Here is a 24,729-nt window from a genome sequence, read left to right as displayed (position 1 = left end):
CCATATAGGGCCTATCTTATCCAATTTCTCCAACCTGCGTCATTTTGCGATAATTATTGTTAGTTTTAATGTTACGTCTTTTCAACTGACGCACAATGATTTTTAAAACATATATTAATTAAAAATATATAGTTTTTAGTAAAATAAATATATTTTTGTTCATAACAATCCTTAAAACAATGTTTTTTTGAGAACTACATTTTTAGTACAAAAAAAATCTTTACAGCTAAAACATTTGACAATCTCCAATTTCAGCTCAGGTGTTATGGCCCCCAGTAAAAAAAACCATATCTCATATAAACCATAAATACGATCGAGTTCTGATATATATAGTATACAATATGTGTTAGTGGCTATAAAGGGGAAAAGTTGTTGGGTCAGAAGAAAAGGGAACCACAGGCAGAACAGAACGGGCTGTTAATCTAATCTGGCTTTTTGCTTTATCAACGTCATGGAAACTGGCTAACGGCGATGGTAATGGTAATGGTAATGGTAACGATCCATTCCGTTCCGTTCCCTCGATAAGATTGCCATTGGGATTGCGTAATATTGTTGGGTTGGCTTAGTTTTTTGTTTTTTGGTAAAGAAGAGGAAATGAACTTAATAAAGTAATGATGATAAATATAATTTTGATAACGTGGTCGAGTTGGGGATTTTAGAGGAGATTTTGTATGTGCTTAGCCCTGAAATTACTCATTTCACGTGATATCGATTTCTAAATAATATATGAATGAGTTTATACGTATATAGTGATCAAACAGGGGCAAAAAAAAAACAAAAGATAACGTAATAGGGAAAATTTGTAGGCCGAAAGTGTTTAAGTGGCTTAAGTGTTGTATTCAAATATTAAAACAACTACTACACTTTTGTGATAGCAAAGAAAACAATGAAGTTTACTTTTTCAAAACGTTTAAACTTTAAATTTTTAGAAACCGTTGTGTGGCGCCATCTGTTGGAATTTATTTATTATTATTTCTTTGATCTGGTAACTCTGCTATAATTTACTTAAATTTTTTCTTTTAAAAGCAGGCGCCATCTAGCGGACTTTTGTGAAACGACTCACATAGTTTTCATGATCTGGCCGCTTCTGGCGACTATTCGATTAATATAAATTTGAAAAATATGCAATCGCTGATATTGTTTTGAGATACCAATTCAAATAGACATTTATTTTAAAACAAAGCTATCAAAGTTCACAACTAAAGAAACAACAGGATATGACCAACGTATTGTTTAGAACTAAAATATCTGCCCTTCTATCAATAAAAAACCTTAAAAACAAATAATTTTAGTATTTTCTATTTTGAATATCGGTAAAATAGATAAATGTATATACTTATGCACGCCAGCTGCCTTTCACCCGCACGATTCACGCAGTCGAATCTCCACGGATCAATAGAACCATTAAACTAAACTCAGTTGGGGTTACAATCATACGTTTTACAGGAGTCTAAAAAATAAGATTAGTTGGGGGGTTTAGGGTAGACATGTATATAATATATAATCTATATTGTAAGTATTCATTTAGAGGGCTAAAAATATGATTGGTCGATAGCCGCATCAGACCTGCAGCCGATCAAAGTTAAATGAGGAGCACACACAATAGAGTCCGCTATGGAAAGCCCCACAAAAGGATTTTATCCATAACTTCAATGTTCTTGGTTATCACAGATGCCTTAGCACAGTCGTCCTTCCTTTTTTGTTTGGCCGCCGGAAATGAAATCCCTCTTTTGTTCTCCGGGTGGGATGTGTGTGTGTGATGGCAGGCCTTCGGACTTTTGGGTGTTCTTCTTGGTGGTTACGGGTGTGCACGTCAAAATTTCTACGCGAGTGTCACATGAAAAATCATCAGCGAAATTGGGAGAAACGTAGAATCCTGCTCGCTTCCTGTTCCAGGGAGATGCTCTCCACACTGCCACTCTGCCACTTCGGTAGTTGCCTCAACATTAGATCCCCTCCATCAACCTTCCCTCGTTTCCAGGTGTATCTGAGTGTTGTATGCTAGCTAATATTGTGTGTTGCCTAAGAGGCAAATCATCATCTCCTTGCTGCCTAAGGCTTGGCAGTCTGAGCCTGGCCAGCGGACATTCCACTTCCCGCGCGAATAGCCTCCTCATTCGCCTGCGACTCCTCGGACATGGTCTTCTTGAGGAGCTGGTGGAAGTGCTCCCCGAAAACGGCATGATTGTAGGACACAAGACGCCGAAATGAGGCAATAAATGCAACCAGTTCCTCCTGGAAGTCCACGAAACCAGCAGGCGGCGGCGGAATGCTGCCATTGGAGCGCAGGGTCACGCGTACATAGCCATCCAATCGCTTGGCTGCAAAAGGGATTAACAAGGTGTTGTTATTAGAAAAAAATATGTAACTATCTTTATAATTGTTTAACTGAGTTCCCATAAAAACATGAGTGAATATCACTATGCAAGTCGGTTTTCAAAACATAAAAAAATACAAATCATATCAGTAGAGGACAAAAAAGACAAGATAACTATTCTTTTAAGTAATATAAAATTTATACCCTTAAATAAATCAAAAAAAAAGTTGCATTGACATATTAATGTAGATTATTAAACTATACGTAAGGTATTTTAATTCACCAGAAAATGTATATATTTATGAAACTATAAGTAGCTAAAAAGAAGATAATATATAATACTAAACCACTCTATGAGCTGAAGGCCTCTTGCTGCTATAGCTCTTACCACTATTTTTGTTAGCTCTTAGTTTTTACTATAAGATGACATTGTAAAAATAAATAAGTTATGTAGACTGTATAAAATTATTCCACATATTCGTACAAATATATTGCATTTTTTAAAAATTCTTGCAAACTTAAATCTTTTTATACAAATCAATTTAATAAATATAACTATAACCAATAAGTTATTAATAAGTTTCCACGCCATCCACTGCAAAACCTTATAAATGAGCACTACTTAATACATGGGATAGACTTGATATGGGTCATAGAAACCTGACCCAACAACTCACCCATCAAACTGGGCACTGGCGAAGCCTTGTTGGCCAATTTGAGCACCTGGTTCTTGAGCGCCGCCTGGTCAGCATCGCTCATCGCCGGCATATTCTCCTGCTCCAGGGCCTTGTTCACAAAAGAGCGTATTTGCTCGTAGCAGCTTTCAATGGCAGTGGCTACTTGGCTGGCAAATAAGAGTACAATTACAATTATATGATGATTATATTATTGTAGGCATTGGGAACTCACTCCTGGTGCTTGACATCCTGCACAATGATGTCCAGCTGCTGGGACAGCTTGATGCGATTCTCGCGACGCTGCGAAATGATGGGCGTGCTCTGGGCAATGGAGATGAGCGAGGCGCACAGGATCAAGCGTTGGGCACGCCAACTCAGGCCGGCAAAGCGCTCCTTGTCGATGCGCAACAGTTCCGGAAACTCTTTGTCCGCCGGATAGTCAATCAGCTGCATGTAGGCATTGTAAATGGTCTCATCCACGTTGCTGCCGGAACGATGACGCTGCAGCCAGTCCTCAGTGGCCGGAAAACCAGCTGGAAATAAGTCAATTACAAGTTATCAACCAGATTCATAACTATTCTTAGGCTGGTTCTCGAAGACCCACCATTTCCATGGAACTCGCGCAGGTACTTGCTAAACTTCTCCTTCTCGTACTGCACCGAATTGGCGGCGATTTCGGTGCGCGCCAGGGCCAGCATAAAGTTGGCCATGTCCAGCTTCATTAGGGTCATCACCTCAAGGATTCCCCGGAACGTGTCCACCACGTCGTCGATCTCTAGGAGAGCGGCAACGGCATCGTCTCTGGCCGGCGAACAGGATCGCGACAGGATTTTGATCACAAAGTTGGCATACGACCGAAAGTCAATGGTTCCCCGCTCCGCCTGTTGGCGGATTACGGCAGCATCCAGCACATCGTTGATGTGGCCCAGGGCACGCTCATTGTTGGGCGATAGCATCTGGGGAAACATCTCCTTGATCTCGGCCAGCAATCGGATGGCCTGGTCATAAGAGGGCGGCTGGCGTTCCAATTGTTGGCGCAGCAAATCCCAGAAGGCCTTGTGCATAATCTTCTTGATGGATCCTTCCAAACTGTGGAAAGGTAAACATCAATTTGTTAATATTCATTAGGAAATACAAATTTAATTTGAATTTGAATTTTAAAATATAGCTTGTAAGGCTAATAAATTATCAACATAATATGATAATAAGGATTATACATTATATTGTCTGATAGAATATCAAAATTATAAAATTAAAAGCAGCAGTAAAATTGGTATCCCCTCTTTTGGGTTTTATTCATTCGGCGAAAATATATGAAACAAGTGTCTATATTTTTATCTATGTATATTGCCATTGTTAACAATGACTTCATGGTATTTATCTGATTGGTAGTCTTACCTATCCGAAGGCGGTTCGTACGTCTGCAGCTTGAAGTCCGGATTGAGGGCTATCTCATGGGCCAGCTCCATGTTCCGCAGGTTCTTGAACATGCTGGACACCTCGTCCATGGTGACGATCTTCGGCGGAGTGCCATCCAGGCTGGGCAGCACGAAGCGGGTCATGCTGTCCACGGAGCTCTCGCTGTCCGTCCGGATTCGTCGCTCCTCCAGCTCATCCTGGCGGGCACCAGACTGTCCGCTCCTGTTCTCCTGGGCATCCATGTTTGTTACCAACTCTTTGTTGTCTGCCTTTCTGGCGGAAATGCGACGTTAGGCAGCTGCAGCAACTGGTTTTGACCAAATGCGAATTTGTTTTTTGCCACTGGTTAGAGCCAGTTATATATGGATGTGTGGCTATATGGCTATATGGCTCTATGGCAATATGGCAATGGCAGTTGGCAATTGCAGTCGCGCTTTCTTTGTTCTTTGTTCGAGGTCGTTGATGAAGCTCGGCTCGGGGTCAGTTTGCCTGGGAAGTGTTCAAAAGGGGGTTTCAAATACAGTGGATCTCTGATACAAGTCATTTTTTTATTTAACTTAAAGTAGGGCTTTTGTTTAAAATTATTTCCGAATACAGAAACTTCGAAATCGTTATTGAAAATCGCCTTTTTAAGCTTATATTTGGGGCTTATTATGTAGCGAAATAATATTCTTTAGCTTTTCAAATCAACAACATTTAAGTTAAAATTTTTTATTGTACGGAAGTTCAAAATCGAAAAACTTGATTTTTCATATGAGATTCGGTTATCTTTAAATTGGAACCAAACATTTTTATTTTGAAATGTTCTATAACAAATTTCATTATTTGTGTATATATTTCAAAATTCAAACTTGAAAGTTTCTCAACACTAAAGAATATTTCAAAAATATCAAAACATGTATTTTTCTTTGTATTAAGAAGCAAAAAATGTTTGACATTGAATCTATCTATTTATACATACATATTTCTTCACCAAAAATAGTGGTTCGAAATACATTCACTTTCGCAATAATTGTTAGGCAATATCCACTGTGCAAACACAACACACACGAGGAAAAACCGTTAAACGTGACTCGCACACATACACACCCACATGCCAAACAAGTGTGTGTGGGACAAAGAAACAAAGACAAAAAACGAGAGATTTGAATAAATGTTGAAATGCAACACTTTTGAATATTCTAGAAAATTCTAGAATATGCAATTTGGCGATCAGCGTGGCACAGATTCCAAAATTAAATGCGGGAAATGAGAGCAAATTGCACAACGAATGGTCGACATAAACAAACAGCGCAATAAAGCAGCAAAGAAAACAGATTAAAAAAAGCTAGTGTGTATGTGTGTGTATTTATTTTGTGTTGTGGTTTTCCTATTGCGCAGCACATCTCAGCTGAGAAAATTGGGAAATGGACACAAGGACGCTGGGTAAAGTGGGTCGAAAAAAGCATCCATTTCCATTACTTACGTTTAAGATGAAACAAAAACCAACGAGAAGGTTCCAGAATCTTAATAAATTTGTTGTCCCACAGCTGATTCACCCTTCACAATCACTCACAAATTTTGCAATTAAATTCCACTTGACTTTGCTCCCTATAATTTAAACCCCCAGGATCCGAGTTGATGAAAATTTTATCAACTGTCACGAACGACAACCAATTTCCGAATGTTTTTCCGTTTCAATTTTTAAAAACGTTGTTTGTTGTGTCTACTTTGTTTTTCCATTCCCCTTTCGCCTTTCCAACACAGCTGTTGTTGTTCGACTATCGAAGTTCGATATCGATAGCCTGCACGAAAGGTTATTTAAATTTGGAAAAATTACTTTCAAATTGAAACTTAAAACGCAGACTATTATTATTATAGACAATTAAAATGAAAACTTTTTGGTGTACACCACTTTAAAATAGGTGTTTAATTGTTAAAGCTATGAACTGAGAAATGTAGTGTGTGACTTATAAAATATGAGCAAATATAACAGGCATATCACAAATTGTTAATAGATATTTAAGCCAAAAGCAGAACAAGTTATGTGTCGTGCCTTGGGCAACCAAAAGCTTTTTTGTATTTTATTTGTACAATGTTCGTAGCCCTAACTGTTATTTTAAAACTACACAGACGTAGTGCAAAATTTTGATTAATTATTTTCGTCCCGCAACGATATCGATAATTTCACCGTGTGCCAGTGTTGCGAGGTATTGAGAATCGAATTACTTTACAACACACGAACAGACACAAAATTTTTCGGGCAAAATTTACCAGTTTTTTCGTTTTGGCAACGGTGCTCTGTTTTTGGTTGTAGCGGGATCAGGAGTTCCCGGACACTCGGCCTCCATGCTGTAGGTTTTTGGCACCGGAAAACCACTGGAAATCCATGGAGAGCGAAAAGATTTTGATGGCCGCCGGAGTTACGGTGGCCGCCGTTGTGGGAGCCTTTGTTTTTTGGGGTCCCTCGGGTGAGTGGACCAATATAGTACCCCCGAAATAGTATTCCCGTAACGCTCACATTTTCAGGTTCCCGGTTGCGCCAACGACGCGGTCAAATTGCCGGACTCCACAACTTCGGAAGGACTTGCTTCTTGAACACCCTGCTCCAGGCGATGGCCGCCTGTCCCCAGTTCATTGCCTGGCTGCAATTGTACAATAATGCCTCACCGGATCGAAGGAGTTTGATCACCTCGATGCTGAACACCCTGGAGGTGGTCAATGGCACCCATGCCACCTTGCGTGGGGATCCCCACTCCCCGGGCGCGGTGCTGCGGGCCTTAAATGCCTTGGGCTGGGTCATTCCGCAGGAGGAGCACGATGCCCACGAGCTGTTTCATGTGCTATTGTCCTCCCTCGAGGAGGAGGCCATACGCCCACAACCCTTGGGCTGTCTATCGGATGCTCTGCCCACGGACAACGATGAGACGAGCAGCTTTGCCGGCACAGCCACTCCGATTGGTGGCTTCCGGCCAATTAGCTCCATGGCAGCGGGTCTAGGAGCCAGCCAGAGGATCGGCGATCAACCGAACAGGCCGTCGAGTGCCATGCTCACCGATTTCCTGAACATGGAGTACGATGAGAGCACCAGTTTGCAGCGATTGGTGCGTTCCGAGGCGCACACGCCCGATTCACCGGCCTCCGTTTGCGAGCGCGAGGGCAACGATCGTCTGGGCTCCCTGCTCCTGGACGCTGTTTCACCCGGGACACCTTTTGGCTTTCCGCTGGCCAGTGAATTGGAGTCGTTGGCCACGCCCACGTTGGGCGGGGAGCGTATGTCGCGACCGCGACATCCACAATCACAGGAGGAGAACCTCAATCGCCGCGTGTCCAGTTCGTGTCGTTCACTGGAGCGTCTGCATCGCGGACCCGGACGCGTGTCCATCTGGTCCAACATGATGCCCAGCCAGGTGGCGCATCCGTTTCAGGGCGCCATGGGTGCCCAGATTGTGTGCAATGGCTGCGGCTCCAAGTCGGCGGTGCGGTATGACAAGTTCGATAGCATCACCCTCAATCTGCCGCCGCAGCGTAGGACTGGTTTGAGTTTGGGCCATTTGCTCAGCGATTATATCACATCGGAGGATCTGAGCGATGTCAAGTGCGATTCCTGCAACGAGACGACCACGCACACCAAATCGGTTACGTTCGCCAAACTGCCAGCCTGCCTGTGCATCCATGTGGCGCGGACGGTGTGGCTGCCAACTGGGCAGGTGTGCAAGCGACAGGACTACGTACACTTCCCCGAGAGCCTCTCCATGGCACCATATAGCTTCGTCCAGCCGCATCTCAACAGCCAGGTGAGAGCTTTAGTTAGATTTAAGTCATTTATTCTTAAATGTTTGGAAAAGACTTACAAATCCATCAACATAATGCAATTATATGCATTAGTTCAATCTTAATGGCTTGAGATCAAAGCATTTTGATGTGAATCTTTGATATTTTATCCATTAAATGTTAGTGAAGAACGTTGTTATAATACAACTTTAACATTACATGTTTATAAACAATAATTTTTACAAAAACCCCCAGAAATCTCAAAAAATATTGGGTTTCTCTTTCTATTTTGCGCAAATAGAATTTTCAAAATATACAAATTTAAATATATTTTGAGTTAAGAATCGGTTAGTTTTTGTAGATTGCGTAATTACAATTTTATTATTCTTTTATTGTTATTTAATCTTTGTTTAATCAGTTGATAGATTACTTAGTTGTTAATTATATTTTCTGGTAATCTAACAGCGTTTTGTTATTCTATAACCTCGATAAAACTAGGTTTTAACTTACTAACCTATAAAAATATACCTTAAAGCTACTTTTTTGAGCAAACCTTTGGTAAATTCCTTCTTGCTTTCAGGCTGGAACTCCCTGGGGCTCGACGATGTCGCTATACTCCACCAGCCTGCCGATGAACAATGGCGTGGGCGGCGGCGAGGGATTCGGCACGATGTTCCCCAAGAATTTGTATCGCCTGCTGGCCGTGGTGGTTCATTCGGGCGAGGCGAACAGCGGACATTTTGTGACCTACAGGCGTGGTTCGCTGCGGAATGCACATAGGTGAGTTGGTCAGTACTTTTCGTATAATCCATGTATAAACACGAGTTTCCCTCACTCCCGCAGATGGTTCTACACATCCGATACGATTGTGCGGGAGGTGAGCATCGACGAGGTGTTGAGCGTCCCCGCCTATCTGCTATTCTACGATCGCGGCCAGCAAAGGCAGCTGAACCTACGCTAGTCTGGACAGGATCATCGGGATCATCCTAGTCAACATTTGATGTGATGCAAATCCAAAGCTAAATACTTATTGTCGAAACGGTGGCCATAGCGAACACGCGTCACATTTATATAGATATATAACTTATTTATGTACGGAACCCACGATCTGATCTATACTCGACGGGGTTATGTAATGGTCTCTGCATATTTGCATACTGCATATTGCGACACCCCTCACGTCAGAGAAAACTCGACTCTTCATTTGTTATATCGATGCATTTAAGATTTTTTAAGAATTCCAAATTCATACCGTGCTTTTAGCTGTCTGTATTTAGCAATATACATACATAACTACCAATAATTGTTTGCGCGTTATTTCTGTAGGATAGATGTTCAATAAAAATTTGCAAAAATACTTTGGTTAGTTACTTTGGTCTTTGGTTAGAGGGTTTTAATGTCTTTAATAGAAAATTAAAATAATTTAAAATAATAATTGTATATTTAATCTGCTTTCCCAGAAGTTGTAAAGCTCTAGCTTAATATGTGCTACTATAATGTTGCAGAGATTCGACAATCTTAAATGTTATATTCTGCGGTTTAAAAATTATATAATTATTTAAATTATTTTATAACATTGAGTATAGAAAAGCAAAAAAAGGATTTATTATTATTAAATTGGAGAGGAATCTAAATAATAAAAAATATTAATACACAAAACTCCATAATACATATGTACATATAATAATTCACAAAATTCACATTCACATAAATGTTGTTTATGAACTAAAAAATATAAATCTATACCTATGTTAAATTTATTTAATTCATATCTTTGCAATAGAATATATGTATGTCATTAAACCGTTTTTTTTTTTAATTTAACTATTATTTAATTTTTTTTAAGTTCAAGAAGATACTACGCTATTACAACTAATACCTCGGCTGCTTCTTTGGTTTTATTTGGACACCCTCGTGGTTACAAGGAAATGACATGCAAGTTTAGCTGGAACTAATAAGTCGCGCACTTTTTCCATGAATTCCCTTCCTTCTTGGAAAAATTCAATTTAAGAGAAAAATCTAGAACCTGAGTTTCAAAAGCGCCAAAAATGTCGTCGATAGTTCACATCGATAACGGACATTTCGATACTGAAGCTGACGGGACATTGTTGAAAGAAGCTAAAACAAATTTGTAAAAAAAAAGATAATAGTTGTTCAGGTCACATATATTTATCAATTTTTCTTTTTGTATATTAACTTCAATGCAACATTTGCTTTAAAAATTATTGATGGCATTAACAAGTCTTGATAAAACAAAGAAGTTGTTTCATACTGTGAGATTTTACTAAACTATGCGAAAAAAGCTTTGGTACTGAGAAAAAAGCTAGAATTTTCGATTTTGAATAGCAATTGTCTTAAAAAATAAAAAAAGCCAGGCTGGCAACACTGGCTTATAGCTGCCGATGAAATATATCGATAGATACCTCCTAAAGCCGATTGTAACGCAAGCATTTCATTTCGTGTGACAAACAAGTGAAAATAACACGCAATTGGAGGAACCGGAATCTAGCAGCAAGTATGTCTGATGCGGAGCTGGAACAGACGCCCAGCGTGGGCCACGCGGAAGAGCAGCCGCCGGAGGAGCAGCAAGCGGCGGATGACTACACAGAGGGCGGTCCACCGAGGACGCCGGTCGAAGATGCGGCCGCCTTATTGAGCGCCAGTCTGGATGTCAGCGGCTCGGATCAGTCGGCGGAACAGTCGCTGGACCTCAGTGGTGGTGTCCAGGTGGAGGAGACATTGGAGTCGGAACTACCAGCGAAGCGGCTGCATCGCGACATCAGTCCCATTTCCGAGGACAGCACTCCCACTAGCAGCACTTCGAACAGCTCCACCAGCACATCCAGTTCCTCGCGCTACGACGATATCAGCGAGGCGGAGGAGGCGCCTCCGGAACAGGAACAGCAGCAGGAGCAGCAGGAGGAGGAGCAGCAGCCTCAGGATCAGGAGCAGGTGAATATGCCGGAACAGAATCAGGGTCAGGTTGCCCAACAAGAGCAGGTAGTGGAGGTGGACCAGGACTTGGACACCGAGGATGATCCCTCTTCCAATACTGTGATCTGCGTGGCCGACATCAATGCCTATGGCAGTGGCTCCAGTTCCTCGCGATACGACAATATAAGCGAGGCGGACGAGACGCCTCCTGCAGAACAGGAAGAGCAAGAGCAGGCCCAGAATGAGGAGCAGGAGAAGATGCCGGAGCAGGATCGGGATATCCAGCAAGAGCAGGAAGTGGAGGTTGACAACGAGGATAAGCCTGCTCCAAAAAAGATGATCTCTGTGGCGGACATCAGTGACTATGGCAGTGGTTCCAACATCAACGACTACGGCATAGATCCCGATGCGCCCACCAAGGCCATTATCACCGAGGTGGTCACCATACCCGCTCCACTTCGCCTGAAGGGGGCATCCCAACTGGGAATACCGCAGGCTGCACCACTTCCGATGCCTGTTGAGGATGAAGTCCCCGAAACACCCGCCTCGCCCACCGACGATGGCGAGGAACCACCCAGCGTTGGCCAGTCCAGCCATATGCGCAGCCACGTCTCGCAGGACACAACCCATCGCGATCCCCGCCAGCGCCTGTCCTCGATGCGCGTTCGCTACATGCAGGAGGGCACCCAGCACGAGGAGCAGCAACCACTCGCCCGCCAGGCGCCGCCCCGCGATCCTCGCCAGCGCTACATGCCACCTCCGACCGTACTGCCCAGTCAAACCGTGCTCGGCGCCAATGTCGAGGCCATTTCTGATGACAGCAGCGAGACGAGCAGCAGCGAGGACGACGACGAGGAGGAGGAGGAGGAGGAGGAGGACGAGGACGATGTGCTGACCTTGGACACGCACGACAGCACCTCCAGGGAGACGGTGATCAGAACGGGCGGCGATCCGCTGATGCAGAAGATTGATATAAACGAGAACCCGGAGAAGATCTACTATATTCGGCGCGATGATGGCACTGTGCACGCCGGCCAGGTGCTGCAATCGCGAGCTACGGAGAATGCGGCCTCTCCGGATGAGTATTACGTGCACTATGTGGGTCTGAATCGCCGTCTGGACGGTTGGGTGGGCAGGCACCGCATCTCGGACAACGCGGATGACTTGGGCGGCATTACTGTCCTGCCGGCACCAGCCCTGGCCCCCGATCAGCCCAGCACCAGCCGTGAGATGCTGGCCCAACAGGCGGCCGCAGCGGCAGCGGCCTCCTCCGCCGAGCGACAGAAGCGAGCGGGAAACAAGGACTACTACCTGTCGTATTGCGAGAACAATCGCTATGACTACAGCGACCGGAAGATGACGCGTTACCAGAAGAGGCGTTACGACGAGATTAACCACGTGCAGAAGAGCCATGCCGAGTTGACCGCCTCGCAGGCGGCACTCGAGAAGGAGCACGAGTCCATCACCAAGATCAAGTACATTGATAAGCTGCAGTTTGGCAACTACGAGATAGACACCTGGTACTTTAGTCCCTTTCCCGAGGAATACGGCAAGGCGAGGACCCTGTATGTGTGCGAGTACTGCCTGAAGTATATGCGATTTAGGAATAGCTACGCCTACCATCTCTACGATTGCAAGAAGAGGCGTCCACCGGGCAGGGAGATCTACCGGAAGGGCAACATATCCATCTACGAGGTGAACGGCAAGGAGGAGTCACTGTACTGCCAGCTGCTCTGCCTGATGGCCAAGCTCTTTTTGGACCACAAGGTGCTGTACTTCGATATGGATCCGTTTTTCTTTTACATCCTCTGCGAGACGGATAAGGAGGGCAGCCACATTGTGGGCTATTTTTCCAAGGAGAAGAAGTCGCTGGACAACAACAATGTGGCCTGCATCCTCGTCCTGCCGCCGCATCAGCGCAAGGGATTCGGTAAGCTGCTCATTGCCTTCAGCTATGAGTTATCGCGCAAGGAGGGCGTCATCGGGAGTCCGGAGAAGCCGCTGTCGGATCTCGGGAGGCTGAGCTACCGCAGCTATTGGGCGTACACCCTGTTGGATCTGATGAAGAACCGTTGCTCGCCGGAGCAGACCACAATCAAGGAGCTGAGCGACATGAGTGGCATCACCCACGACGACATCATCTACACGCTGCAGTCCATGAAGATGATCAAGTACTGGAAGGGCCAGAATGTCATCTGCGTTACGGCCAAGACCATTCACGATCACCTCCAGCTGCCGCAGTTCAAGCAGCCCAAGCTGACAATCGACACCGATTACCTCGTCTGGAATCCACATAGTGCGGCGGCAGTGGCCAGAGTTCCGGGCAGTTCCGGCTAGCATACGGAACCACGGGACCCCGTCCTGCCATCATCGCAAATTATTGTTATAGACGATGATGAAGATTGAGACCCTTTTTTTTTCATATTTTTAAGGAGCCATAGGAGTAGGCTTACATACTATATAGATTTTCTGACTTAAAACTGAAGCATTTGGAGCATTCAAAACAATAAGCAATGAAAAACTTAAGTTACGTTTTGTTGAAACATTTGGTTTTCAGTTTTTTTTTCATAGTTGATAGGGAACCTTACTGATAGGCTGTTGTAACCCTTGTTGTTTGAAGCAAATGTATAAACTCTTAGTTACGCCAAACTTTTTTTTTCGTAGTCAATAGGCTGTTGTAACCCTTAGTGTTCGAAGCAAGTGTAAAAACTCTGATTTACGAAATAGTTATATAACGTAAAGCTTAATCATCTGAAGATATAAATGTAAGAAATTTGAATGTATTACTTCATTATTTACTTAAATATTTGCCAACTGCAAACGAATATCAAAAGTCTGCTTAATCATAAAACCTCAAGCAGCTATATTTTCAGAAATCCAAGGACTTTAAACATGAAACGTTTGTGTTTTTTTTTTTTTTTGAAGACAATAAGTACATTTGTGTGTCCTGTCTTAAATACGTTTTTCGTTACATTAACGTCGTGAATAAAAAAAAGAAAGAATACATCTTGCACACAAAGTCAACCAGTTTCATTATATTTTATTAATACAAGTTTATCTGTAACATACATCTTGAATACATTTACCTTATATTAAATCTAATAAAAACCGAGAAACGGAGAACATTCAAAATTTATCAGAAATTGATTTTCTTTTAATTGACTTGATTATAAACAATAAACCAATAAATATATTATAATAAAATATGATAATGCAAACAAATTTTCGTCAAACTATTATTTATGCTGACATTTTTACAATATTTGTTAATATGTCACAATAATTTAAATCTTATAAGGAAACGGCAATAAAAACATTTAATTTAACAAAAGCTCTTAGGTAAAAAAAAAAAGCATATATATGGAGCCAGCCATATATAATTAAAAAATATTTTTGCACAGAACTAGTAAATATTGTGGCCTTAAGGTCCATCAAGCAAAATTAATTCTCTTATTTATATATTTCCTTTATTCTAAATTTTTTTTTAATGTGGAGTAAGCCTGAATAAAATTAAAAAAAATAAAATAATAAAATATATATCTAAATATTATTATATGATTCATAATTTAAAAAGCTCTAAGATCTATCGCATACTTGCTCCTCGCTAGCGAGCATGTCCGTCCAACCGATAACGATAGTGCTATCGAACACGATATCGATAGCGCCCGCATCGAAATACCTCCAATTCGCCGGGCATCCAAATTTTGTTGTTGTGATTGGGGATATATACAGGATATAGCTGCGCGGGACCGAAAATGGGCCTCCTGTCCGATCCGTCGATATCGACGCAGAGCAAACTGGTGGACGGACTGGCGCGACATGTCCGCAAAGTGTGCTACGCCCTGTATGTGGCGGGTGTGGCCTGGTTCTTCTGTTTGGCGCTGCCGGAGTTCAACCACGGCACTTATCTCTCCGAGAATGCCCTCTCCCCAGGTGGGTGCCATGTCGTTTTATCCACTTTTTCCTCTGTTGCCCAAGAAAGACCTCTATTACCAAGTGCTATCCCCTTAAAATAGGCCTGGTCTACCCGGAGATCCGCATCGATGCCAATCGGCTGGCCATACAGCTGCTGGAGGAACTGCAGCGCGAGCGGAAGGATCACCTGTCCACCACGCCGCACGCCTGGATTGCGGCCAAGATGAACGAGTTCGGGCTGGAGACGCACACGCACAACTACACGCTGCGCTATCCCTTTGGCGGCGGCAAGGAGTATCACGGCAAGAACATCTATGGGATACTGAGGGCACCAAGGATTGCCTCCACGGAGGGCATTGTTTTCGCCGCTCCCTATCGCGCCGCCAGCTCCGTGCACACGGACATCTCGGCCAGCGTGCCGCTGCTGCTGGCCTTTGCCGATTTCGCGCGGCGCAAGAACTACTGGGCCAAGGATCTGATCTTCCTGGTCACCGAACAGGAGCAGCTGGGCATGCAGGCCTGGCTGGAGGCCTATCACGACGGGGATCGGGATCTGGATGTGAGCAAGGCGTATCTGCGTCCCGGCAATTTGCCTGCCCGCGCTGGCTCATTGCAAGCGGCCCTCAATATTGAAGTCCAGGACCTGGAGATCGACCATGTGGATGTGCGCATCGAGGGCTTGAATGGCAAGCTGCCCAATCTAGACATGTTCAATCTGGTGCAGCGGATTATGGCCCGCGAGGGCATCGCCTCTGGCTATAAGCAGGCACCGCGCAAGAAGCGCCGCCACAGTCAGTCCGCGTTCGAGCAGAATCTTCGCCAGATGCTGACCATGTTGGCCAGCCAGTCGTCGGGCGTGCCCAACGGCAATCACGGGCTGTTCCACCGCTATCGCATTGATGCCCTCACCATAGCCGCCAATCGGCGGGCCACCCATGCCACGCTGAAGGGAAGTCCGGGCTCCGCGGCGGTGCCTCTGCTGAAAGCCATCGAGGGCATTGCCAGGAGCCTGAACAATCTGCTGGAGCGCTTTCACCAGAGCTTCTTCTTCTATGTGATCGTGAACAATGACCGGTACATCTCCATCGGGGACTATATGCCCGCATTGGTGGCTCTGGTGGCCTGTGCCTTTGTGAAGGCCTACCTAACGTGGTCCACGCTGCCGGCGCTCAATGCCGAACTGGAAACGGCGGCGGGTTTGGTCAGGACACAGGAGCTGAACCAGGAGCTGGAGCTGGAGCAGGAGCAGGAGCAGAAAATGCAATTCGAGGCAGACTCTGATACGGATAAATTTGAGCTGCCATATGGCTCGGTGCTCATCTACCTCACGGCCACCCTGCTAATCGGTTTCCTGTGCAACGTGCTGCCGCTGCAGCAGTACTTCCTCGAGATTCCCATGGGCGCCGCACCGCTGACCACCTCGGTGCTGAGTTTCCTGTCCCTCATCGGTTTCATCCTGCCCTTTGTGGTCGTTCTGCCGCCCGGAGGATTGGAGCTGCTGCACGTGGCCTTCCTGTTGATCTATGGCTGCGCCTTGATCGTCATCGGGCTGCTCAACTTCGCCCTGGGATTCTTTGCGGCCGTGCTGACGGTGCCGCTGGTCATCTCGCTGGAGACCAAGGAGGAGAACTCGCGCAGCACGCTGCGGAACTCGATCCGCCTGGTCACGCTGGTCATGAACCCCATGATGGTCATCTATGTGATCGTGCTGGCCATGACGTTCTACCAGTTCCCGGAGCTGCCGCTGCAGAAGATCATGCTGAGGGCGGCCACCGCGGCCATGGATGCCTCCGCCTACGGGCTCATCGATTCCGTGGTGAGTTTACTTCATTATTTTTGGCTTTCGATATTAGATAAAACTTCTGTTTGTTATATAATATATAGTTATAACCAGATTAAAAAGTTTAAAAGTTTTCTTCTCATTTTGTTAAATTTGGTTTAAAATGAAAACAAAATAAAAACTCTTAACAGAATTATAAGCACAGCTTCAAATACAGCAGCTTTAATACAAATTTACTAAAAATTATACGTTCTTTAACTACCACATTAATGGATTCATACCTACTGTACATTGCTATTTTATTATATTTTTATTTATGGTGAGACATAGTTAGAGAATTACAAACCATATAAAACTAGGACATTTTTGGGTTCTCAAATATAAATATTTAATTTAAAATAAAAGCCTGTAAGCTAGTAATAAACTGGCGGTTAACTGCATTTATTTTTAATGATCCTAAAGTACCCAACTTATGTTAAATATGCATTTTTTCATTTCCAGATCTATGGCAACTGGCTGTACTTTGTCATCTGTACGATCTTCCTGCCCCTGTGGATCATCTGCTGGACTCTGGCGCTGTCCAAGCGACGGGACTACGCCGACTACCTGGACTTCGATGAGTCGCCATCGACGACGCCGCAGCCGAAGGTGAAAACAAACTGAAGAGATGGTCCACTCAAGTGTTACTCAGTGTTCGATTGTATGACATTTACATATATCAACTGGAAATTATCCTAAGATAAAGCGTGATAAACCCTAACAAATGTGTGTGATGGCGGTAAGAAATTGTAGGACTTACATTGCACATGCAGAGAAAATTCCATTTAAATGTTATGCATTTGATTAAATGTCTAAATAAAAGAAGCCTATTTATTAGTTGAAAATTCGCATTCGATTTTGTAGGAAAACCTTGAACGAAGAAAGCCTTTATTGGGCACCTTTTAATATGACCCCTGAGTTATATTTTATTGATTTATTGTTTTGAATTACTTTACGGTTTTTAATGGCTTACAACGTAGCCAAACTTATTTAGTTTTCTATAGATTTAGCTCACTTATTTGTCATTTTGTCTGCACGTAAAGCTGTAATGCATATTTTTGTCAGCCCGGAGTTATTATTATTTATCTTGCCCTTGCTGTTGCTGTTGTTGTTGGCCAGTGAGGGACAGGAGTTGTTCCGTGGAATGGTGCTCAGTGGAGCACGTGCCTCTTTTGAATAAGTGGAAAACTTTTCGACTATGACACGCAACTTAATTTAAACTTTGCACCGCTACCAGCGTCTTCGTCTTCGCCTTCGCCTTCAACTTCGACGACGCTGGCAATTAGTTATGAGTAAGGAATTGGCTCAATCATGGGCATGGATGCATGGTGTCCTTGGATCTGGAAACTGGCATCTCCGAACTGGTGAGTGGGAAGTGGAAACCCACCCGGAGGCCTGCACTTTCCGCGCCGTGTTTACCGGCGCCATTCAATCTGCAACTTAACAAGAAAACTTTCCTCACACACAGATGCAAAGGCAAACACAAAGTTGCCAATGAACAGTGGTATTTTTGATTCAAAAGTTATTCAAATTAATTTGAATATTTAGGAAAGTATTAAGTAAATAATGCTTTATATTATTGTGCAACGTTGATGTAAATGGAATTGGTTTTTGTGATACTTTAGAACATTGCCTATATTTTGAATAAATATAAATTGCACACCAAGCTTTTAGTATGTATTATATTAACACTACTATATTTATTGTAATATTTATGAATAAATTTAAATTTAAAAGGCTGATTAAGCAAAGGTTAAGGTGCAGTCTCCTAATCAAAAAAATCCAGTTACTAATAATATATAATACTCGCAAAAAAACAACCTAAAATCAAGTATGCTAGCATGTTTAATCCCGAAATTAAATTATTGAAAATGCACTAGGATATTGAAATAATGTAGGTATTTTCTAAAGATTTTAGTTATATAAATTTGCAAACCAGAAAAGTCTTTCTTGGTATCATATTTTGATTATACATATATCCATAGGCCATTGTTTAGCTACATAATGCTTTATGGAAATCCAAATAAATAGATTTAAAAACCAGCAAAGTATTTTTCTTGGCGTTTAGTTTATTTTGATAATACATACATATATGCATAGCTATAGTTTAGTTACATTGTTTGGATGGGATTTTATTTTTAAAAATATGTTTACTCATAGCTTAAAAGCTGTTAAAGAAGTACTTTTCGCTGCAATGAACGATAATTGCATTCGTTAGCTTATCTTTATTTAAATGCTATTAATCCTGGACTTTCTTCTCGCCTTGGTGGCCATCGCCTGCTCCGGATCTGCCTGCCTTGTGTGCTCCTGGTCCGGGTTCCTGTACATCCAATGGCAATTCGAAGTCGACCAGTGTCGGCACGATCGTATCCTGATAAGCATAGATATCGGTTTGGGTGCCCTTGCCGTTGCCCTCGTCCTGGGACTCGTCCACCTCGGACTGCAGCCCCAGATTCATGAGCCGTGCCTCGTGGCGTTTCAGGGTGCGAATGCATCGATTGCGCAGCTCCTGGACATGCTGGCTCTCGCAATCCGCTCGAATGGCCTCGGTTAGGTAGAGCATGGATCGGCCAGAGAACTCCGTCTCCAGGCAGCGGATCATCTCCACGTCCCGTTGCATACGACCCTGGAGGATCACCTGCTGGTCAATGATTTTGGCCTCGTACAGCAGCTGGTCCAGCAGTTCGTCCGTCTTGCCAGACTGGATCACTATGTCCTCGGCCCGATCCAGGGCCGAACAAAGTTCCCAGGCCTGTGGACAGCGAGGAGAGGGTGGTGGTGGTGGCGGTGGAACCGGCAGATGGGCGGTCAAACACTGGACGCCACGTGGTGTCTGGGGTCGGGCCTCCGTCCTGCGGAATCTGGCTCGTCCCCGCTTGGGCTTCAAATAGGTCCTCTTGCAGCCACCGACTGGTGGCACAGAGCACGGAGCACGTGCGGTGTCATCTCCCGACTTCTGGCCATCCGGCTCAGCCCCCGTTTCCAAGCAGCCATAACCCTCAACGCTGGTCAGGTTCAGGCGACGGGCAAGATCCACCACATTGGCCAGGGCCAGGTCCAAGGCCAACCTCTTGTGACCACCAGCCACTTGCTCCATTATGGCCCCCTTGTCACCAGCCCCATCATTCGGTTCAGAGCTCATCCTAACCGTTGGTTCGTTGAAAATTTGGATTAATAAAAAGAGGCAAAAATGCGTTATTAGGGTTCCTATTTCTCGGTTTTGTGTCGTTTCTATCTGGTCTGTTTTGATTTTAGATTTAGGAGTTGAGTGACCAAACTGGTGAGCAAACACTTTGGAAGTTGTGTTAACTTGTTACCAGATGGGAAAAAGCCTACTAAATCCGATAAAAACCATATATTTTTTAAAAAACCTATATATATGAAAAACTAACTAGTTGATTTCGGAGCTCAACTTATTAAAATACGCATATTGAAAAGCAACTTCTTTTTTTTTGTTATAAAGATGTAAATAATATTAAAGAAGAAAAAGAACAACTTAAAAAAGCTTCTAAAGAATTTACAACCAAATCATAATCATTGATATTTTTGGATGGATAATAAGGTGAAGAATATATTTATATTTATAAATTTATTTGATTAATTTTTATTATATTTTAAAAAGTTATTAAAAAAATACGTTAAAATCAAATTAAAATCCCCGTGTTTTAACCCACTGTTGGCCAACCCTTTCGCATTATCCTGTGGCGCTTACAAGCTGCAAGACTGCAGGATAAAATATGCAGGGAGCAGAGAGCATGGGGGAGTTGGCGGTGAAAATTGGCAAGTTGATGTCACATAATTGCCCCTCGAGCGCTCATCTTAATTATTGTGCTTGCCGACTTCCTGTTGCCCGACTTAATTCCCCTTTAAAGCCAACACACTCTCTGCGGTCGGTATCGCCCCACCCCTTGGTATCTGAGTCCCTCGGCCGCCCAGGATTACACCTTGCTGCGTGTGGAAATAATTAAAATTGTTCAAAGAGCGAGAGCTGTTGCACTTTCCATGACAGCGAAAGGGATGGGCTTAAGAGGAAAACGAAATATGCAGAATACGCATATTAACGTGTCAGTAAACTGAACTTCCATCACCGGTAGATTTATCCCGGCGACACGGGGTGTTAGCCATGAGGGCCGGCTGCTCGAAACTCCAGTAAATGTATATATATCAGGAATCAAACATATTTCAAGGATATGGCGTCGGACTTCAAATACGGAGGTTGCGGGTTCGAATCCCGTCATGGTCAAAATGTTTTTTTTTTTTTTTTACTAGTTAGTCCATAAACTTAATCTTACCGATTTCTGAGATAATTAAACTAAGAGCTGTAAATTTTTTTTTAATAAATATTAAAGCAAAATCTTAATTCTATATATATAGCGACATAAGAACTAATTTTTTTATATATGTTCCAACTTGCTTCCACTTTGTGTTGCTTCTGTTTTAATCAAAAGTGAAGAGTGGGGAAACGAGTGGGGAGTATAGGAATACCAATCGAAAGCTTTCAATTTGTTCGACTATTGTTCTGCCCTTGTTTGCTTTGGATTCGCTTTTTTTTCATTTTTTTTTTTAGCCGTGCTTTACTTTCGAAACTTTGACAGTTATTTGTGTGTTTTGTCCGCCCTGTCGAAACAATGCAAAAGCTGTGGGGGGTATTTCGCCCGCCCAGTAGTCACATACCACCCATATATATACCCCCCATGTATAAACCCCCCAAATGGGGAGTCACGTTGCACTCCAAATGCCAACGATGAGAACAAAAAAATTGCCCAGGTGAAATGGAAAACAAACGCGTAGAAAGGCGGACACAAAGCAAACATTCAATAGAATATAAGGACACACTTTGGTATTAAATGGGTATTAAAAAAAATATTTTTTTTTTTACTGCTTAACAAGAATAACCTTAGATGTGCTTTATAATTCTCAAGTGATTTTGCTGTAAGAATTACAGTGTTATACAACACTGTTATCTTATTTGAATAACTAAAATACTTTATTTAAAACAGGTATTAGAATGCAATATTTTTAATTGATAAAAAATAAATGCAAACATTTTTTCAAGTGCAGATGCTGCCAAAGCGACAGACACCAATGGCATAGAAGTGAACAAATAACGAAATAATATTGCATGCGAATAAAAATGCCGTCAAAACTGCCAATTTCTCTCAATTTGTAAAGTTTGTCGAATTCGGTATTTGTTTTTCAGCATTTCGTGTGTGCAGATTTTCGTGGCGTTCAAAAGTTTTCAACAATGTAGTTTGGGGGATTTTCTCGTAGTCCTCTCGCGGCCGCCTTCAAATTTAATTTCGGCTTGCTTCCACATACACACTTTCAATACTTTGACGCTGCTCTTAATCAAAGTTTGCCCAGCGACAATAAAACTCATGATTTTATTTACAAACAATCAGAGCCTACGACAGGCCCCACCGAAAAGGGAAAACAAAGCCGTCGTCTCCACAAAGAAAGCGGAGAAAGGCGGAGAAAGCAAAGAAAGGCGGAGGCCGTTGGATGAATGACAAACGAGGCTCGAGTAGGCAAACTAGAAATAAGTGGAGTGCATGAGGGAATTTGCCAAATTGAGCGAGAAGGGCCAGATACTACAGATGGCATATACAGTCATACTTCTATAAGACGATATACTTGAGTTTAAATATAACTTTTTTTGTCTGAAAAATACTCCAAAAGCTTTCTGAGAAACATTGTTCTTGAATTCATAACATTTTCAAAACTTTTGAATAAATTTAATAATAAGATTTTATAAACGGTGGAAGGATACTGGCCTGGAGGTAAAAATATTTAATTAGATAACAAAAAAAAATATATAAGAATAAGTATAAAATAAATATAAATTATGCGCCATAAATCTTAAAAAACATAATTTTAATAGAAATTTTTTCTCTTGGTTAAAGGTGGTTAAACTGAGGTTTGTCTGTACTTTTCTTTGTGTTTGTGCGGTTTGCAATGGGAGGTGGATAGATAGTACAACGCAACAGCTACCCGCATGATGTTTTTTTATTGCGGCCAACTCTCGACGTGCTCCCGCACACATACACACACACACACACACACACACTCGTACAGAGAGAGAAGGGGAAGATAAGAAGTGAAAGAGAGGGCTATAAAACCCCGGTGAGTGTCTTTTCTTAGTCCTTAAATTCAGCCGGAATTCAATTCCTTTCCCTTTTGTCCCTCGTTGAACAGTTGTTAAGCACATTAAGCCACTAAAACAACTAGCTGGTGGAGAAAGAGAGGGCAGATCGGGGGCCAGAAAGAGATGGCCGAACAGGGGCAGAAAGAGAGGGGTAGATGTTGTACAGGAGGTGCCATAACACATCCCGCTTTTCTGCTCCGAGTTGTCAGCTGTTTTACGGCCAAGTTATGACGTGCCTCCGTCACAGGCTTAAGTACTTACAAAAAAATAAGATAAAAATAAAGTAAAATGAAATGAAAACAAGGAACAAGAAACTAATGACACAAAATGGCGTCTTAAATACCCTACATACATAAATATCCTCCATAAGGTTCGAAATCAAAAAGAACAGAAATGCAGATACTATATGTTTTACCTAAGCGTGATTTAAAGATCCTAATTATAAACATCGTTACTAAAATGTTTAATTACAAGTACAGAATCAGTTAAAGATTTGAAATATAATTTTTTAGCATAATTTCTATTCCCTATCCAAGGGTATGCAAGGAAAGAGACAAGCGGCAAAAATGTCGAGCATGTTGCCTGGCCAAAAGGTAGGAAAAGCCGGGAAAAGGAAAACTTTTATGCGCTGATGTCGCTGGCGAACACAGCTTTTGCCTTTTATGTCCTTGTCGTCTCCTATCAGTGTATGTATAAATATATGTTTATATATATACATATTCCCAAATATACATATATGTATGTATGTCGTCTGGTACAAGTGTGTGAGTGCTTATGGCGTTTTGTGTGACATTTATTGTCATTTAACTGTGACAAAGTTTGGGGATAAGCATACACGGCATCTGTACAATGTCATCCTCTTGGCTGGATTGATGGGCGGGCCTCGGAGTAGGCGTGGCAGGTTGTGCCCCGAATTCGGAGCACAGTTCACTGCGACTTTATTGTCTACGTCTGGGAAAAATTAATTTCGAAAACCCATCGATATCGAATTGCAGGTAAGAATGTGATGTGTAATATTTAATGATAATTTCTTTGATCTTTAAAAATAAATCAGAATCTTTCTTTGACAGTCCCAAAAAAATGTTAAGCGATCTGGAGAGCGTTGAAAAAGTCCTGCCAGCGGAAAATGCAGCCACAGGTGGATGGGGAATGGGCGGCTTTCAGGGAAATCCCTCGGACATGGCCAAGGAAAATCGCCGCGGAAGGGGAAACTTGTGCATGATCTTTCGTTTGGGAAAGCATCCGCGTTGCGAGTTTGCCAATGGACATTTTCCAGCTGGTTCTGGTGCAGTCTTAAATGACAACAAGAGATGCAGAATGATCTGAAGTAATTCTTTAACTAAAGATGGAGCTTATAGGACTAAAATGTTTGTTACAAAAAGACTAAATAATTCACTAAAAAAATATAAAAATATTAAAATAAATATAATAAAAGGAAATCCAGGCTGCAAACGATAATGTAATTATTTATTTATCTACAATAGATTATTATTATCTACACCAAAAAAAAAAAAAGAAAGTTTTGTGTCTTGAAAATAATAATTATTATTTTAGAAGTATTAATTAAATTAGAAGTATTAATTAAATACTAACAAATATAACCCCTATACTATTTGTTTCATTTTTATACCGAATAGTCTAAAACTGTAATCTTAGGCCTTATTTTTAAACGACAAGTTTTATTTTATTTTAACAAGATTTATAAGATATTTAACAAAAGTAATTAAAATACCGAAAAAGCTTCAAACGA

At 42.5% G+C, this 24,729-nt stretch overlaps 6 protein-coding genes across 7 annotated transcripts; 4 read left to right on the top strand and 2 right to left on the bottom strand.

Annotated features, from left to right (window-relative positions):
* Positions 1 to 1,283: 1,283 nt before the first annotated feature.
* LOC128264894 (T-complex protein 11-like protein 1) lies at positions 1,284 to 6,164 on the bottom strand. Its single transcript, XM_053000606.1, has 6 exons — positions 5,879 to 6,164; positions 4,393 to 4,902; positions 3,599 to 4,083; positions 3,227 to 3,527; positions 2,995 to 3,161; positions 1,284 to 2,321 (listed from the first exon to the last, which is right to left on the bottom strand). The coding sequence occupies exons 2-6, from the start codon at positions 4,653 to 4,655 to the stop codon at positions 2,053 to 2,055; spliced, it is 1,485 nt and encodes a 494-aa protein (XP_052856566.1). The 5' UTR covers positions 4,656 to 4,902; positions 5,879 to 6,164; the 3' UTR covers positions 1,284 to 2,052.
* A 412-nt stretch (positions 6,165 to 6,576) lies between these two features.
* On the top strand, positions 6,577 to 9,521 carry LOC128264891 (ubiquitin carboxyl-terminal hydrolase 30 homolog). The gene is made up of 4 exons (XM_053000602.1): positions 6,577 to 6,863; positions 6,922 to 8,189; positions 8,747 to 8,946; positions 9,010 to 9,521. The coding sequence occupies exons 1-4, from the start codon at positions 6,782 to 6,784 to the stop codon at positions 9,125 to 9,127; spliced, it is 1,668 nt and encodes a 555-aa protein (XP_052856562.1). The 5' UTR covers positions 6,577 to 6,781; the 3' UTR covers positions 9,128 to 9,521.
* Positions 9,522 to 10,594: 1,073 nt separating this feature from the next.
* Positions 10,595 to 14,243, top strand: LOC128264884 (males-absent on the first protein). Its single transcript, XM_053000589.1, has one exon. The coding sequence runs from the start codon at positions 10,684 to 10,686 to the stop codon at positions 13,435 to 13,437; it is 2,754 nt and encodes a 917-aa protein (XP_052856549.1). The 5' UTR covers positions 10,595 to 10,683; the 3' UTR covers positions 13,438 to 14,243.
* Positions 14,244 to 14,746: 503 nt separating this feature from the next.
* On the top strand, positions 14,747 to 17,679 carry LOC128264889 (glycosylphosphatidylinositol anchor attachment 1 protein). Its single transcript, XM_053000597.1, has 3 exons — positions 14,747 to 15,033; positions 15,117 to 16,831; positions 17,297 to 17,679. The coding sequence occupies exons 1-3, from the start codon at positions 14,856 to 14,858 to the stop codon at positions 17,456 to 17,458; spliced, it is 2,055 nt and encodes a 684-aa protein (XP_052856557.1). The 5' UTR covers positions 14,747 to 14,855; the 3' UTR covers positions 17,459 to 17,679.
* Positions 17,680 to 18,913: 1,234 nt separating this feature from the next.
* On the bottom strand, positions 18,914 to 20,139 carry LOC128264900 (uncharacterized). The gene has a single exon (XM_053000613.1). The coding sequence runs from the start codon at positions 19,974 to 19,976 to the stop codon at positions 19,074 to 19,076; it is 903 nt and encodes a 300-aa protein (XP_052856573.1). The 5' UTR covers positions 19,977 to 20,139; the 3' UTR covers positions 18,914 to 19,073.
* A 3,358-nt stretch (positions 20,140 to 23,497) lies between these two features.
* LOC128264905 (uncharacterized) lies at positions 23,498 to 24,372 on the top strand. Of its 2 annotated transcripts, none has more exons than XM_053000617.1 (2): positions 23,498 to 23,974; positions 24,050 to 24,372. In XM_053000617.1, exon 2 carries the CDS (start codon positions 24,060 to 24,062, stop codon positions 24,303 to 24,305), a length of 246 nt encoding a protein of 81 aa, XP_052856577.1. In that variant the 5' UTR covers positions 23,498 to 23,974; positions 24,050 to 24,059; the 3' UTR covers positions 24,306 to 24,372. The 2 variants fall into 2 exon arrangements, with proteins under 2 accessions (XP_052856577.1, XP_052856578.1); XM_053000618.1 differs by having other exon boundaries at positions 24,034 to 24,372.
* The last annotated feature ends 357 nt before the right edge of the window (positions 24,373 to 24,729 follow it).

This window comes from Drosophila gunungcola, unplaced genomic scaffold (assembly GCF_025200985.1).
Source record: "Drosophila gunungcola strain Sukarami unplaced genomic scaffold, Dgunungcola_SK_2 000084F, whole genome shotgun sequence".
Classification (NCBI taxonomy): domain Eukaryota; kingdom Metazoa; phylum Arthropoda; class Insecta; order Diptera; family Drosophilidae; genus Drosophila; species Drosophila gunungcola.
The sequence above is the reverse complement of the archived record's forward strand: the minus strand, read 5'-3'. Positions and strand labels throughout refer to the sequence as shown.